At 44.6% G+C, this 17,563-nt stretch overlaps 1 protein-coding gene across 4 annotated transcripts in view; it reads left to right on the forward strand.

Moving 5' to 3' along the window:
- REPS2 (RALBP1 associated Eps domain containing 2) overlaps nucleotides 1–17,563 on the forward strand; it is a 210,779-nt gene that overhangs the window by 101,099 nt on the left and 92,117 nt on the right. For all 4 annotated transcript variants that reach the window (XM_040997630.1, XM_040997655.1, XM_040997640.1 and 1 more), the window contains exons 6-8: nucleotides 9,494–9,632; nucleotides 14,112–14,175; nucleotides 16,015–16,157. In XM_040997630.1, the coding sequence (XP_040853564.1) occupies nucleotides 9,494–9,632; nucleotides 14,112–14,175; nucleotides 16,015–16,157 (346 nt within the window). The remainder of the gene's footprint in view (nucleotides 1–9,493; nucleotides 9,633–14,111; nucleotides 14,176–16,014; nucleotides 16,158–17,563) is intronic.

The following is a 17,563-nucleotide window of genomic DNA, read 5'->3' on the forward strand; positions in this document are numbered from 1 at the left end:
GAGGAAGGCTTTAGGAACCCACAGTCAGTGCTACTCCACCCCATGCAGTTGGAACTTTAGAGGTGTTTATGTCAAAATCAGTGTTCAGATTTTGGAATGACTAGTCTTTTTGCTTAGTAGTTTACGAATTTCACTTCTTTTGTTAAATGTTGGCTCTTTTACCCCTTTTTTGGCATTTCAGACGCTAAGCATGTCTCATGTTGGTAGATGGTTGATGGCGTTTTCTAAAGCTTTCTTTTTGTCATGTTTTGAGGTCATGCCATTTTGTGATTTGCTTTTCACCAATTATCCTAAATATCTAGCTAGGCAGTCGTGTGGCACATGGTTGGCAGAATGCTTATCTTATACCTTCTGCCCCACTCTGCTCCACAACCTCTGGTTTTTGCCAGGGATACCAAAAATGATCTTGTGTGAAGTCTTTATCAAAATGGATTTCCTGGCAGTTTTTGACTCAGACTGCCTTTTTGTGATTCTTGTCATTCATTGATGTCCATGATGTCTCACTCTCCTGGCTTTTGTCTGCTTTTATCGGCACTTCTTCCTAATCTTCTTAGTCCTTTTTCCTCATCCATCCCCTCACATGTTGTGATCCCTGATCCACTCTGTACTCTACTCACTTTTCAGCTTTATGGAGACTGACCATCATATAGCTCCCCCTGCCAGACATCAAATCTCCCATTGCACTGTCAATGTCCGTCTTTCTAGATTTCACCTTTCTACTCCAATTTCCATGCACCCATTAGCACAGGCTGGAATTCTGGGCATTGTCCTTGATTCTTACCCTCTATGCCCACCAGGTTATCAAAATCTGACCATTTAACTTCCAAATGATTATTTTCTCTGTTCATCCTTCTATATATACTTCTTGACTCAGACCACTATCCTTTGTCCAAAGCTGAGATAGCAGCTTACAACTTTCTTGTTGCCTCCACTTCCGTTAATTATCCCCACTGCAGATATAAAACTATCTTAAAAGCATATCTACTCATCCTTTTGAATGAACCTTATCGCCTGCTGCTGGTTGTTAGTGCATCATCTGCATTCCTGAATGTAACTCATGGATCCCTGCTGTCTGCTTCCTGTTACCTTTTCAGCCCCACAGCTCGTTGCTTCTCTCTCCATATTCTGGCCACAAAGAACTTTTAATCATTTCTTATATGGTTAGCATTCTTAGTGAGAGCCTAAACTCTTCATCCCTATTCTTGCCATCTTTATTTTCTTCTTTATCTCAATTCATATATGATTTTTCTCCATTGATAATGTCAAGTGGGATAATTGACTAGTACATTGGATATTTCTGTTTTTGCCCATTAAAAAATAGGTTCATGTTCATTTGTCTCTACATATCAGTCAGTGAGATGGGACTTGATCATTATCTATTTCCCAACTCAGATACAACCAGGATTACTTGTTCCTTTTTCATTTTGCCACGAACTTTCTGTGACGATACAAGCAAATACTATTGTGTATACAAATACATTCAGAAGCTGATGTCATGACTTTGGTGACAAAGTACAATGGTTGAGCCAAGAAGTGTGGAAGGATATATAGAGAAAAGAGTTATTTGGAAAGTTAAATGTGTGTGTGTGTGTGTGTGTGTGTGTGTGTGTGTGTGTGTGTGAGAGAGAGAGAGAGAGAGAGAGAGAGAGAGAGAGAGAGAAAGATTAATTTAATATATTTTTACCTGATTCTAGGGATATAGGGTTGGAAACTGAAATATACTTACAACAATGTCATATAGAAAAGGTATCTTTTATTTTAAACAACATACTCACTTTTCAGGTCCTAAACATATGCTGTGATACAGAACATAACTGTCTTCTGCATATTGTCAATACTTATAGCATTTGTCACTTCAGTGACGACACCCTATTATTCTCCTGGGGTCTTGGCTGTATTTCTGTGGAAAGGCCTGAGTCCCAAAGGCCCCTGAGCAAGGTCGGGAGCTTCAGCTTCTTTTATTTTTCTTTCTGTTTTAAAAGGCAGATTTACAAAGGGGCGAGACAGAGAGATAGATCTTTTATCTGCTGGTTCACTCCCAAATGGCTGCAACAGCCCTAGCTGAGCTGATCTAGAGATGGGAGCCAAGAGCTTCTTCTGGGTCTCCCACATGGGAGCAGGGTCTCAAGAGCTTGGGCCATCCTCTACTGCTTTCCCAGGCCACAGAGAGCTGGAAGGGAAGTTGAACAGCCAGGGCACAAACTGGCATCCAAATGGGGTGCTGGCGCTAAGGCAGAGGATTAGCTTGTTGAGGCACCACACCAGTTCCCTCTGCTTCTTTTCAGTTTTATGCATGAGGCTTGCCTGCTGGGGGTGGGGGGTTCTTTATTATGCAGTAAACATAATAATGTGAATTACTTAGTTTATGGGTAGAGATTAGGACCAGGAAACACTTTCGTTAGAGGTGATAAATGTCAACACTGTGTGTGTGTGTGTGTGTGTGTGCACTTATCACCATTGCTTACACAACTAAATTCTCTGAAATAGGAGGTACGGAAAAACAATAGAGGAAGATGTACTTTGGTGTATTTTTTGGTATGTAAGTGTCTCTCTCGATCTGAGATCTGGTTTACCACATTCATTCCCTGGCTGTAGGGTTGTCTCTCCCTCTCCTCAGGCCTAACCAGCTGTCGCTCCTAGGTATTCGTCTTCACTGAGCCTGTTGTTCCACAGATACCTGAATGGGCACTGTTTATGGTGAGGGGTGTCTTATTTTATAACATCAGCCTCTTATGTACTTGTCTCCTTCACCTGTTATTTTTCAGGAAGGAGACATTTTCTTTAATTGACACGCAGTTTCCTCGACATACATTTTTTGAGCTGTGTCTTGTGTTCTTAATGTATCAACTATGTACCCAAACTTCTGAACAATGAAAAACACATTAATTGCCTCATTTCTTTATTATCAGGCAGCTACTTGGACTCAAAATAGTCATAGTCAATAGACAGTCAATTTATAAAACTGGAGTAGTCTTAGGCTTCCATCTCTGGTGCTGTTGCTAGGGAACAGACCTTCCTTTCCTTTGGCCTTGTTTAAAGCAGAGGACAGTTTGGGGGAGCTGCTGCTGTAAAGAATATGCCCTACAGCTTGGCAGCTTGTTGCAGGAGGAGTCTGCTCACTCACTAGGACAGTTCTTGCTGGCAGGTGTCTTTCTTCTACATAGCGAGTTAGGCACTAGAACACCTCAGTCCTGTAACCCAGTCACCCCCGTTCAGCAAGCAGACAAGGCTGAGAGCTGAGGACTGCCTTCGGGTGGAGAGAATCATGGGTGCTCCCAGTGCAGGTGACTGGGTTACCTGGCTGCATGTAAGCACAAGGGAAGCTGGGGAAGGTCTTCCTTCCTGGGGCGTCTCAGTGGTACCTCTGCCAGCTTAGGGAGGTGTGGCCTACAGCGGGGTCTGCCGTACTTCTGCTCTCCTTTGCCTTTCACTTGCTTTCTCAGTCCCATGACTGAGCAGCTCTCAGGATCGTTGTTTAGCAGATGAATATGCTCCCGCGGGAGTGTGGCGTAGTCTTACCAGCCTGTCTTTCTCACATCTGTGCTCATTGCGGTCATGTCTTGAGCAGGGATTACCTTCTGGTGTTTCTAGCATGAAGACATTTTGTCAGGGGAAATGCGCTCCCATGTTCACTGGCGCTTTGGCTTGCGGTTTTGCTAATACAGATGGCCTGCATGCTCAGACAGCAGAGGGACACCGGTAAAAAGCCACTCGTGAATGAAGTGCTGTGCTCGTGCGCAGCATTTCTAGGATGAGGCTGTATTCCAGAAAGGTCTTTATTTTTTTCTATGTTTGCAACAGTGTGCATACCAATGTTGCCTTCTCCCTGACAGTGCCTCCTTATAATTCATATTATTCAGCTTTACTTGATTTTTGACATACTTTGGGGGTAAATGTCACCTTTGGGATTTTATTAGTGATATTACTTTTTAATGAGTCTTTTGAAGTCTGTTTCATTATAAACAGCCTATTTTCCCCAGAGAGAGCAAGTTGCAATGCCAAATATCTGCATTTCATTTGAAACAAAACCAAGGAGTTGAATATTTTAAATATAAGCTAGTCTGATTCTCTTGTGTATGGAGGTACTGTATAATTAACCATATGCATATGGCTTAAGCAGACAATGTGGGCGATTTCTCTTTCTGTCTATCCCAATTTTTTCTTAAAAACACTGTCAGAGTTCATGTTTGACACCAAGAAGCAAATATCTTAGCCCGCTGAGTAAAAGTACTGGGGCTGGAGCAGAGGCCTCCTAGAGTGTGTCTCAACATGACTTCTCGGTTCTGGCTTCTGCCTGGATGGCCAGGCCTCCATAAACCATCCACCCCATGTCTCCTTGTCTCCAGCATTTACAGTCAGTCACTGTGTCTGCCTTTTCAGATTGTTGCCTGCAAAGCTGTGTCAGTGTCGCGGTTGATTTGGAGGTTGGTTTGCAGCCCATGGTGCCGTGTCTCTGGGTCCCCTAGCTGCTGATGTGAAGAGCCTTGCTCTGGCGGTGGCCACGTGGGGTGTTCTTTGCTAGTTCTCTCACAGCCTTCCTTAGCTCTACAGTGCCTTACTCCTGTCTGGGGTTGCTGATTCAGCCACGACTGCTCTTTCTGTCTGGAGCCTTCCCCCCATCCATTTTCCTTATTGATATGTTCTTCCTGCAGTTCTCATGTGATTGTTTGGTTAGCCTGTTTAATACTTCCCTGCGGCTTCCTCCTGTCTTTTGGATGCAGCCAAGATATTTTGCCTTGGTGTGCTGGACCTGCATGGTCTGCTGGAGCATCTTGAGGCAGCTGCAGTGACAGCTGCGCTGCCCTGGCACCTGCTCTCCCTGTGCTTGGGCTGTGGGACTTGCCTCCTGGGCATAGGCATTTTGTCTCCTGCTTCAGTGTCTTTGCAAGTGTTTTCCTTTTGCTGACCTGGCCCCATGATTCCTACAGGAATTCAACAAATGAGAGGAAAGAAGTAGCCCAGTGGTCCCAAGGGGTGGGAGTCCTTGGTTGCTTGTGCTTGTTTGTCTGCCATCTGACCTTGCCCTGTAGCCTTGAGTTTGCTTTGTTGTCCCCTTATCTTTCAGCCACTGGTAGCCTTTCTCACCTCTTCCTCTTTGTATTGCTTTCTTGCCTACGTCATAGTGCGGATTTGGGTTCTTGTTCACTCTTAACTCTGCATCCCACTTGGCTCTTTCCCTACATCATGGTCCTGCTGTGCATCTGCTCCAGTCTTTGTTGCTGCCTGCAGGGCTCTCTAATGCACAGGACATGCCCATAGCTGCCACAGAAGGCACTGCCTCACTACAGGGGATGGAAGGGGTAGATCCCCGGGGGTAGGAACGCCCATGTCAGAGCCAGGGAAGGCAGCAGACCAGCACACAGTGTGCAGCCTTCTCTGCCTTCATTGGCTTGCACATGCTGGGACCAGACTTTGGAAATGGGCTGTGCTATCATGAACTGTTCATGCAGAAGCATCTGCCTTGCTCTCTGGCACCTTTGCTGCAGCTCTTCCTGTCAGTGCCACTTTGGAGAGTAGACTTTCTGGGAGTTGCCTGCATTGTGGCACAGCCAGGAGGTCAGTCTATTGCCAGCTGATATCCCTGCTGGATTCTGCCTTCATGCCCAACCAGGTATCTGGATGCCTTCCAAGATCCTGCCAGCACATGGCTTTTAGATTTGATAGGAACATATTAAAAAGCTGTGTGGGCTGTTGGGTACTTAGACTGACTTTTGATATCCACAATTTTCTTTACTTACATTGTTTATTTATCACTAGAATGATAGATATTTAAAGATTAGGATAGAAGCAGCCAACTTAAAAAAAAAATCCTGATATTAAAACCTGGCTTTGAAAAACAGATGAGAGGGGCTGGCACCCTAGCTCAACAGGTAATCCTCTGCCTGCAGGTACCTGTACTCCATTACATAGGCACCAGTTTGTGTCCTGCTGCTGGACTTCTGATCCAGCTCCCTGCTTGTGCCCTGGGAAAGCAGTGGAGGATTGCCCAAAGCCTTGGGACCCTGTACTAATGTGGGAGATCCAGAAGTAACTCCTGGCTTCAGACCAGCTCAGCTCCAGCCATTGCCTCTATCTGGAGAGTGAACCAGTGGACAGGAAATCTTTGTCTGTCTCACCTTTTCTCTATAAATCTGCCTTTCCAATAAAAATAAGTAGGTCTTTAAAAAAAGACCAAGGATGGTCTCCCAATGAAACTGTTGAATTTATCTAGACAATAAGATGCTGGACTCTCTGCATGGTCCATGCCTGCAATGAAGGAATCATGACTGGTTATGATCTGTACTACTGTAACAATATGGAGGAAATCAATATGGGGGGAGGACTTGGGGAGGGGCTGGGGGAGTCCAGAGCGTATGAAACTGTGTCATAAAATGATATTTAAAAAATAAAGAAATAAAAATTAAAAATTTATTTGGTGGGGCCCGGCACGGTGGGACAGTGGTTAAGGTCCTCGCCTTGCACGCCCAGGATCCCACATGGGCGGCGGTTCTATCCCAGCAGCCCTGCTTCCCTTCCAGCTCCCTGCCTGTGGCCTGGGAAAGCAGTCCAGGACGGCCCAAAGCTTTGGGAACCTGCTCCTGCGTGGGAGACCCGGAAGAGGCTCCTGGCTTCGGACTGGCATAGCATTGGCCGTTGCGCTCACTTGGGGAGTGGATCATCAGACGGAAGATCTTCCTCTCTGTCTCTCCTCACTGTATATCCGCCTTTCCAATAAAAAAAATAATAAAAGTAAATCTTTAAAAAAAAAAAAGTAACTGGTGTCCATATGGGATCCTGGTGCGTGCAAGACAAAGACTAGCCACTAGGCTAATGTGCCTGGGCCCATATTTTCTTCTTTTCTAATACAAGTATTTGACACTGTAAATGTCTCACTGAGATTTATATACACAATAAAAAATTAATATTGCAAGAAAAAGAGCAGGGAAGGAGGACATCATTTTCGGCCTGTAGATGTTTAGTAATGACCCTGGTCATATCCCTAAGCTTGCTGAGCCTTGGTTTCCTCATCTGCAGAAAGCATGGGTGCTTCTGTTCCCCACTGTCCGGAAACGCTCCAGCAAGGCAGGGAGGCGGGCAAAGCTTGCGGAACTGCAGGGCCATCTAGGAATGTAAACGGTTAGTGAGTGCGCAGTGATTGCCTGGACATTTAAAACTGGGTTTACTTTTACTAAGAGCTTCTCTAGCATGAAATCAACATTTTTTTATATCTTTCAATTTTTTAAATAATATTACTTAGTTGATTAGGGCACAAAGGGTCAAGGCCTACAGGAAAGTGGGTAATACCATTGTTTTCACACTAATATCATTTTCCCCCCTGTATCTGGAGTCAGGGGAGAAACAAAGGGAAAAGCTCCACCCTGCCTCCCACCCTGCCTCCCACCCTGCCTCCCACCCTGCCTCCCACCCATCCCAGGTCCCTGATGTGGGGCATGCTCTGAGGGTCCTGCTCAAGCAGGTTTTTTTTAAAGATTTATTTTTATTATTATTTTTATTGGAAAGGCGATATACAGAGAGGAGAGACAGAGAGGAAGATCTTCCGTCTGATGATTCACTCCCGATACTATGCAGATCTGAAGCCAGGAGCCTCTTCCGGGTCTCCCACGCGGGTGCAGGGTCCCAAAGCTTTGGGCCGTCCTCAACTGCTTTCCCGGGCCACAGGCAGGGAGCTGGAAGGGAAGTGGGGCTGCTGGGATAGAACCGGCGCCCATATGGGATCCTGGGCTTGCAAGGCAAGGACCTTAACCACTGTGCCACCGCACCGGGCCTGCTCAAGCAGTTTTGATAGTTCAACAGTTCTGAACTGCTGCCAATCTCGCTGTTCCAAGCATGATGAAATCTATTTCGAATCCACTGGCTGACATAGTCCCTTCATGGTTGGGGTTCTGAGATCAGCAGTTCAGTTGAAGGGATCTCCAAAGAAACTTCATCTGAGGTGATCCCAGACCTGATTCTGGTGTGTGTTTGTCAGTACAGGGTCTGGCACAGTCCCTCGCTCCAATCAGCTTATGCACATGCTGGTCATTGCGCTTGCTGGGTCAGTTCTGTTTCCAGCCCTGCCTTCCACGCGAACCCATTGATGTGAAAGCAACGTCTTAATTAGTGATGAGTAACATGTGCAGAACCCTTGCCATCCTTACGTGGTCTTTCTTCTGACTGTGCCCAAGGACCCAGAGTCTCTCCTTGAGGAATGGCCTCTCGGCTGGATGCCGCTCACTCAGCGCTCCCGGGGCTATGCACTGTGCAGGTGTTACTGCCTCTGTCACCTGCCCTCCAAGTCACTTTACCCTGAGTGTAAAGTTGTGGATGTCAGAGTCTTAAGTATGCCACTTTAAAAAAGATGGCATGTGAAGGTTATATCACAGCTCAGAATCTTACGGAGACTGTTCTCTGCACGTCATCGGACGGAAGTGAATTTCTGGGAGGAATGGTTTTGGGGGAACAGCAAGTGTATGTGGTGGTGGTGAAACTCCAGAAGAGAAAGAGGTGCTGGGCTGTCTCAAGGATAGTGCGGCAGAGTTCCCTCTAAATGATTAACTCCTTGATGGTGTGCCCCGAAGCAGACAACTCTTGGGCACCACAGCTGGAACACCTGGCCCTTCCTTTTTGAATTTGCTTTTGTTCTAAAACCTCACCCTCCCTGTGTTCACCTCTTGGTTCCCTGCAGAAGGCCCTTAGCAAGTAGTGCCTTAGTCCTAGGGTACATGGGAGGCAAGGAACCCTTCTGGCCCCTCCCCCCAGTGCTGCTTTCCCTTGTCCCTTATCTACAGCGTGCAGCAGAGCTTTGTTTTCTCTGAGCTTCTAGACTCGTAAATCCTCAGATTTGACGTGTGCGCCCTCTAGTGACGGCTCCTCTGCACCCCAGGCCCCACTGCGTATTACCATGTTTATGCTTTCTGAGCAGCCGTTCTCACCAGCCAGCTCTAGTCCTGAGCGTTATCCTCAGCCACAGATGTGCAGTGAGAGGGTTGATGGTCCTGACTTGCCACTCAAGTAAGAGCAGAGGGTATAGATTTTAACCAGGGCTTTGACTCCTGCATTGAATCAGGGTGAGTGTCGTAGAAATAACATCATATGGCTACAAGCTGCTGTGGTAGTTCCATCCCTGTGGGTTAAAAAACATACCAGCTTTTTCTATTTTTTAAATTTTAACTGTCCACACAGACAGTCAGAAAGAATCTAACTGTGGTGGATAGTTGAAGAGAAGAAAAGATTGTCTGTTTTTTAAATCAGTGATCACATTGGAAGAATTTTTATGTCAGGCACCAAGTTCTCAGTCCTATTAACAACTTTGGGAAATTAAAGAAATTATAGAGTATGATTTTGCCTCTGAAGTTTATGTTCTAGTCACACTCTGGTCGTGAAGCTGTTCAGTTCATTTCCTTCAGGAAAAATTAAGTATGGATGCACACTAGATTTTATTGGTATTTGACTCTTGCTTCATCTCACTGAGCATAGGTTCTCCAAGCATGTGCTCATTTGTTTTCTTCTGAAGTCCTTTTCAGTGGAGAGAGAGCTGCAGGATCGCAGCAGTAATTACCCCGAGGAGCCCTGGCGGATAACGGACGAGCAGCGGGAGTACTACGTCAACCAGTTCCGCTCCCTGCAGCCTGACCCCACTTCCTTCATCTCAGGTGAGAGCAAGGTGCCCCTGCGTTGAGCACACAGCTCGGAATAGTGCACACAGATTGAGCGCCACGACCCTCTGTGGTTTCAGCTTGTTTTCCTCTAAGGTTGAATTTCTTAACAAGGATAAACTATGCCTTAAAAAAATGGCAATGACATTTGTAAAATCCTGCTTCCATCTCAGAGATGAAATGGAGGCAGAGGGAAGCTGCTCCTGCGCCTTGCTTACTCTGCTGCTTGCTGCTTATGTTAGGGCAGAGTGGCTGTCGCTTCCTTGGGAGCCTACAGCTCAGCAGTCCTGCAGCGGCCCGGGCCTAGAGCTGTAGACTCTTGCTCATTTCTTTGGCTTAAGTCTTTTGGGTTTGGTTTTCCTGAGAGAAGTTATGAGTCATGAGGAAAAGTGGCATGCACTTCCCCACGGGTCCCTCCTTCGGAAACGTCTTCCCCTAGGCTGCCCGCTGAGGGGAGTGTTCCCGGTGAGTCCTCCCGCCTGCGGCAAGCCAAGAGCACTGGCTTGAATCCCTGGGCGCTTGCATCTTGCCAGGCTGAAGACTAAACGAGGAGTGGAATAGTACAGTCTGCAAGAGAAATTATCAATCCATCCCCCCTTCTCTCTCTCTGTCTCTCTCTCTCTCTCTCGTGCTTCGACTTTGAACAATAACAGCGTGGTCATTGTGGTATGGCATCTGGGCATGTGGACTGAGGCTAGTTTCCTTTCATGGAATAACGCGTGTAATTGAAATCTGTTTGTATAGATATGTGCACGCATCGCTCTGACTGGTGGCAGTGGCTGTACTGAAGAGTGTGACGCAATAAGTGAATGTCGGCATCATGATCCACACTCATGCGATCCCTATTTGGTCACCTTGCTCTCTACTCAAGTGACTTTCTCCCCAGTATCTGTGCATATCCAGTAAAATATAAATGAATATTTGTTAGAAATGTTTTTGTTTTATAAAATTGCAAATGTAGATACAGTTCTGCCAAGCAGTGTGACAAACCCTTATGTATTTATCGTATAGGAGTGACTGTTTTTTCTTGTATCATTTTTCAGCCCAGATAACTGGCAAATCATTTCATTTGAAAAATATTTCAAAATGTGTTTCTAATGTTAAGGCCTCGTTTTATTTTCTTTTTAAAGGAATTTTTTATTTACTTGAATTTCAGATAGAGAGGGAGAGGAGTAAAGAGACAGGGGTAAGAGGAGGGGGAAAGAGAGGGAGAGATGGGAGGAGGGAGAACAGAGAGACGGATCCTCTAGACACTGGTTCAGTCCCCAAATGACTGCAGTGGCCAGGGCTGTGTCAGGCCAAAGCCAGGAGCAAGAAACTTCGTCTGGGTCTCCCACACAGGTGGGAGGGGTGCTAACACTGCTAACACTTGAGCTGTTCTCACAGGCCACAAGCAGGGAGCTGGATGAGAAACAGAGCAGCCAGGACACAAACTGGTGCCCATAAGGCATGCCAGTGCTGCAGGCAGAGGCTTAGCATAATGTGCCATGCCATTGCTCCTTGCAAATACCTGCTAAAATTTGATCTATTAAAGAATGGAGGAGGTAGAGGATAAGGGAGAAGAGGAGAGGAGAAGTAAAGAAGGGAGAAGAAGGGGCAAGGGGGAGAAAAAGGGGAAAGACAGAAGAGTGCTTCCCTATCTGCTCCTTCACTCCCCCAAATGCCCCCAAATGGGGCTGCAGCAGGCTGACCCTGGGAGCTGGAACTGCACCCTCTCCAGTAAGCACGCCAGGGGCCTAAGGACTTGAGCTCCCACCTGCTGCGCCCGTGCTCTGCATTAGCAGAAAGCTGGGACTGAACAGACCTGGAACTGAAACTTGGGCCCTCTGATGGGGCTCGCAGGTGTTCGGACTAGCAGCTGCTTTGCTGTGTCAAATGCCCACCTCCACGAAGGTCTCAAAAGGACAGATATCATATATTCTCTGAGATGTAAGGCAGGCTTCATGCAAAATACAAGATGAACAAAGATATAGGTAAACATGGATATTCATCTAGAGGAACTATATAAGGCAGACTCATGTCGAGAAGTAAGATACAGTGCAGCATCTCTGCTCCAGAATAAAAGATAGATCCACAATGAAATTGTTAAATATATCTTGACAACAGGATGCTGGACTTTCTACCATTGTCTTACTTACAATGTCAGGATACACTTGAATAGCAGAATGATGCACTTGTGACTGTTGCTGAAGACTATATTATTGTTATAGGGGAAATCAGTGGGGGAGGGGAAAAGGTAGAGTAGAATAGGAAGCCATTGAACCTATGGAACTGTATCATGAAAAATGAAAATTAAAAAATATATAGGGCCCAGCATGATAGCCTAGTGGCTGCAGCACTCGCCTTGAACGCACCAGGATCCCATTTGGGTGCCAGTTGTACCCCAGCTGCTCCACTTCCATTCCTGCTTGTGGCCTGGGAAAGCAGTAGAGAATGGCCCAAAGCCTTGGGACCCTGCACCCATGTAGGAGATCTGGTGTAGGCTCCTGGCTCCTGGCTTTGGATCAGCTCAGCTCCGGCCGTTGTGACTGCTTGGGGAGTGAACCAGCAGATGAAAGATCTTTCTCTGTCTCTCCTTTTCTCTGGAAATCTTCCTGATAAAATTAAATGAATCTTTAAAAATACATTAAAAAAGAACAAATTGATCACCAAATCCATGTGTTCTGATGTGAGACCACTAAGCATTTGCTCCCTGATCTTTATTTTTTAAAGCCTATAGTATGTTATGTATTAATAGTTTATCACTGTTACGTTAATGCTTTGTGCAGCTGTAGTTTATAGGTGCTAGACACTCCTTGTAATAAAAAGCCTGAATATAGTTATATATTACTGATTCGGGAGGGAGAGATCAATCCCATCTGCTGGTTTACTTCCTAAATGTTTTTAATGTCCTGCTCAAGGCTGGGCTGAGGCTTCTGGTTCTGGATTATAAGCCACATAGCCCACAGGGGTGGCAGGAAGCTGGAGATAGAAGTTGGAGCCAAGAATTCAATCCAAGTACTTTGATGTGGGATGCAGTTTCTTAGTCATTAGGTCAAATGCCTGCTTCCTAAATCCATTTTATATTTATTCATAATTTTAACTTAACCCCTCCCTCTTCCACTTATGTAACAAAGCAGATATGAGAATAGCTTGAAAGAACAGGAATGGAGCCTGTATGGAATCTTGTGGTGTTTTGTGATAGGGCTGGTGTGACAGATCCAGTTTAGCTTTTGAACTTCCCTGTCAGCCCAGAAGGAGGGAACACGTAGACTTTCCTTCATCAGGTGACAGCCAGGGCACAACTAAACTTGTTAGCTGTCAACTTCCCTTTCCTCCATCTCACTTGCCCGGGTGCTCGGCAGCAGGGCGGCGATCTGTGCAGAAGGCAAAGCAGGGCTCTGCTGAAGGTTTGCGTGTGGTGTGCTTTGACATAAGAAACTAGAGTGGTGGAAATGTAGACTGAGATTTGGGGAGAATGTCTTCTATTTTTATATCTATGAAATCATTGGTAAAAGTCATTGGAAAATAGGTCCAACAGGTATTTGACAGGTGGCTTCATTGATGGTCAAGAATCCAGATGTCAGCTTTGTTTCCTGGATACTTTTGGAGAGGAGGCTTATTGGTTCATAGGGTACTTTGCTTTTGATCCTTAACAATCTCTCAAACAAAATAAATCTTCTTTATGTTTTGTTATGATCTGTTATTTTAAGACAAATTAGAGGATCTGTGATTGCTATGGAAGACTTAATTTGTATCCATTTAGAACAGAGGTTGGGCTTTGCTTGGCTGTTCTTTGTGTTGAAGTTGCGGTTTTTGAACCACAGTATTGTGTTGATAACTGAAAATTTTAAAGATTTAAAATAAATATAGTCTCAGCGAGGTGTACATTTCAAGTACAACTGAGAATTGTAGTTGTATAGCATGTAAAAATGCGATGATGCCTGATGTCATTTGTTATATGTAAATTATAGTGACTAGAGTAAAATTCCTGAATACATTCCTAAAGTGCTGCTGAGAGATCCGAAGTCTCACCAAACCCTTTTCTCCAAGGTGTCTGACTGGAGTTAGTGAAGTCAGTTTTCTTCTTCTTGCCCGTTTTTCTACCTTTGGCTATCAATTTTCCACTATTTCAATTTGAGCACTTGGTAGATTGTTACTTTGCTGATTTTCCAATTTGATTTTGAATTTCTAGTAAAATCTTACAGTTTTGAGAGAAACAAAATAGGAATTGATTTATTTATATGATTTGTGTCTGTCATGAGTTTACTGTCATTGCTTCTTTTTCCTGTTTATAGAACAAAAGTTATAAATTCTTTTAAGAAACTTCTTATGTTTTGTCTAGCCCCATGGTTCAGGGTTGCTTTGAGGAACAATTGTTATGTTTGTGGTTATAAGATAGAGATTGTTAAATGAAGAAATGATGACTAGAATGTATATGAATATAAAAACTGTTCTAGATAACTAATGGTTTGTTTAAACAATGGCTTTTGGTAGGTTCTGTGGCCAAAAACTTCTTCACGAAATCAAAGCTTTCCATTCCAGAACTCTCCTATATATGGTGAGTATAGTCAACGCTGATTGAATCATATTATTATACATGTACCTCTAGCATTTTAAAAGTCTGATGTCTTGAATGATGTTTTACAAGTTTGCTGTGAGGGTTGAGTAAGTAGTCATATGAAAGCATAAGAAATATTGCCTGGTCCATGCTGAGCACGATATTCGTTAACTATTATTTCCTAATTATCTCTATCTTGGTCCCTTTTCTACTTAGGCAATCTTGGACATGTGCTACCAGCTATCTTTTATGTTTTATTTTCAGATTGTCCTACTCATTGTAATGTAAGAAATCAGAGAACCTTGAGAAGCCATTTTTTATAATATTTTATAAAATATTATCAAAATTACAAAATATTTTATTTTATAAAATATTATCCAAAATGGCTTTTCAAGGTTCTCTAATTGACAGAAGTTCCAGAAATATTTTGTAATTAAGTTCAGCAACTCTAGCTGCCTATGAGTTTTGAACATTTGATTGATGTTTATCAGCTGGGCTGTGACTCAGACTTGCAGTTACAGCTTTCACTGCACTTTGCAGTTGAGCCTGCTGCAATTCTGGCTCTAGCAGGGCCATGCTGGGCTGGTCCAGATGGCTCTATTTGCATTTATGAAAGTACTTAATGATGCTGTAACTCCTGGCTGTGTAGGCTAGCTCTTCCTAATGATTGGGCCTCAGATTATGCTGCCATAAATGTAAGGTTAAAACATTGCAATATTAGATTTTAAGTCTAAAAAGGATGAAATTCTCATTTGAAAAGAATACAGTCTGTGTTGGCAAAATCCCCAACCTTCAAGTAATAGGCATGAGGCTCCCTCTCTATTGGCTGTGACATGCCCCGACAGTGGAATGCTGCAGTCCCATCCTGCATTTGGAGTAGTTCCCTAGCTTCTTACCCTGGGGAGCCATTATTTCATGGCTAGTGCATTCTGAATTGGAGGAGGACAACGAGGGGAATGAGGTGAATGATATAAAGGAAAGTAATGCCCCTATGCTTAGGGACATTTTTTCAAATAATATCACTCTACTATAATTCTGTAACTGTCCTATCTCAGTGTTTGTCCTGCACAAGAATACACATCTGTTCTGTGCGCGTTGAGCTTCTGGGATTGTAGTGATTTTGGCAAATAGATTTCTTTTGTGTGGAATAAATAGGTTTGTGGCTTTCAGAGGGAAGCAGCAACTGAAGCACAGATAAGCTGTTGCAAGAAGTTCCCTTTCCTGCTTTTGACCTTGTCTGTTTCCAGCCATCTCTTGGTGCTGGTTTCATCTAAAAACATACCAGTCATTGCTTTCTAGGCTTACTTGTGTTTTCCAGGAGCAAATCCTCAAGCAGAGAATGGTTTGATGCAAAAATCTGTACCTCCAAAAGATCAGTGTGGTTTTTTTTTTTTTTTCTGAAAGCTGAAAAATGAAGCAAACTACTTAGTGGTTGGGACCCCTGTAAAATAGCAGTTCCCCTATGGACTTTGAGCACCAAACCTGGGGTTCTTCACACCCCGCAGCCGTGTTATGGAATGGCTCTCAGCTAACTGCAAACACTGCCATCTTTTTTTCTTTCTGGTTAGTTTCCTAAGCCAGATCCTTGGTGTTGCAAAGCACATTTTCTAGAGAAGTGGAAGAATTAAAAGTTTGGTTAATAAAATACTGATGCCAATGACTATCAGCCTTTTTCCTCCTTTCAGTGGTCCCTTTCATCTCAAATGGGTCTGGCTGGGGGAATTTGGAGATTCTGTGGAGCCACTGCCAGAGAGCCTGGGAGATGTGTCTGAGTGTTTGAAGCCCAGCAACTTTGGTCTGTGCCCAGTGGTGGGTGCTCATGATGTCTCTTACATTCAGGGAGCTTAGTGATGCTGACTGTGATGGTGCTCTGACCCTGCCCGAGTTCTGTGCTGCGTTTCATCTCATTGTGGCCCGGAAGAACGGCTACCCACTGCCTGAGGGCCTGCCTCCGACTCTGCAACCAGAGTACCTGCAAGCAGGTAAGGCTGCCTCCGAAATCACAGACGGCGGACATTTGCATCCAGGCCTTCCAAGAAGCTTCTCTTCCTTTCCTCCCTTCCTCCCTCTTTCTTCTTTTCTTCAGTTCTTTCACTTCTTTTCCTTTCCCTTCCCTTCCCTTCTCTTCTCTTTCTTAAAAAAAAAAAAAAAGACCAACCTAGAGATAGACAGGACGGAAAGAATTACTGCTTTCTTCTCAAAGACACTGGGTGCTGGCCTGATTCTCATTGTCCAGTGAATGCACACAGTCAACAGCTGGTGCTTTTAGAATTGTTTCTCACTTTTTGGGAAGGACTGTAAGTAAATGAGAGCTTAGTCATGGTTGATTATCAGCAAGAGGGTGCAATGTCTTCAAAAACCTGTAACTATTCATTAATAGAGTAGAAGTTTTGTGGTTGGATTTGGAAAGGCCTTTGATTGTCTTGTGTAGTGCTCTCTTCAAAGTGACAAATCTTGGGGCCTCTGACTCTCTTAAAGAAACAGATTATTGGGCGTGGCATGGTAGCCTAGTGCCAGAAGTCCTTGCCTTGTATTTGCCAGGATCCCATATAGGCATCAGTTAATGTCCTGGTTGCTCCACTTCCCATCCAGCTCCCTGCTTTTTTTTTTTTTTTTTTTTTTTTTAAGATTTATTTATTGGAAAGGCAGATATACAGAGAGAAGGAGAGACAGAGAGGAAGATCTTCCGACTGATGATTTACTCCCCAAGTGAGCACAACAGCTGATGCTGTGCCGATCCGAAGCCAAGATCCAGGAAATTCTTCCGGGTCTCCCACGTGGGTGCAGGGTCCCAAGGCTTTGGGCCGTCCTCGACTGCTTTCCCAGGGCACAAGCAGGGAGCTGGATGGGAAGTGGAGCTGCCGGGATTAGAACCAGCATCCATATGGGATCGCAGCGCATTCAAGGTGAGGACTTTAGCCGCTAGGCCATGCCGCCGGGCCCAACTCCCTGCTTTTGACCTGAAAAAAGCAGTAAAGGATGGCCCAAAGCCTTGGGACCCTGTACCCACATGGAGACCCAGAGGAAGCCCCTGGCTCCTGATTTCAGATCAGCTTAGCTCCAGCTGTTGCAGCCATTTGGGGAGTGAACCACTGAATGAGATCTTTGTGTATCTCCTTCTTTCTGTACATCTGCCTTTCATATATTAGATAAAGAAACAGGTTGTTATTTCATGTATTAGGTATTAGGTAGGGGGAAGATAGGGACTCAACTAAAACAAAGAAACCCTGCGTATGTGGTAGGTGCCAATGATGGGTAAGCATATTGGAGGAAGAATGACCCATTCTGGATTGCTACTGATTTTGGGGCTTTGACTTTAGTAATAACAGCTACTTTCTGTCAACAGGCTGTAACTTGATTCCTGTACTACTACAGATGGCTCATTTGG

Source organism: Ochotona curzoniae, unplaced genomic scaffold (genome assembly GCF_017591425.1).
Source record: "Ochotona curzoniae isolate NIBS_2020 unplaced genomic scaffold, NIBS_Ocur_1.0 contig_1274, whole genome shotgun sequence".
In the NCBI taxonomy this organism is placed as follows: Eukaryota; Metazoa; Chordata; class Mammalia; order Lagomorpha; family Ochotonidae; genus Ochotona; species Ochotona curzoniae.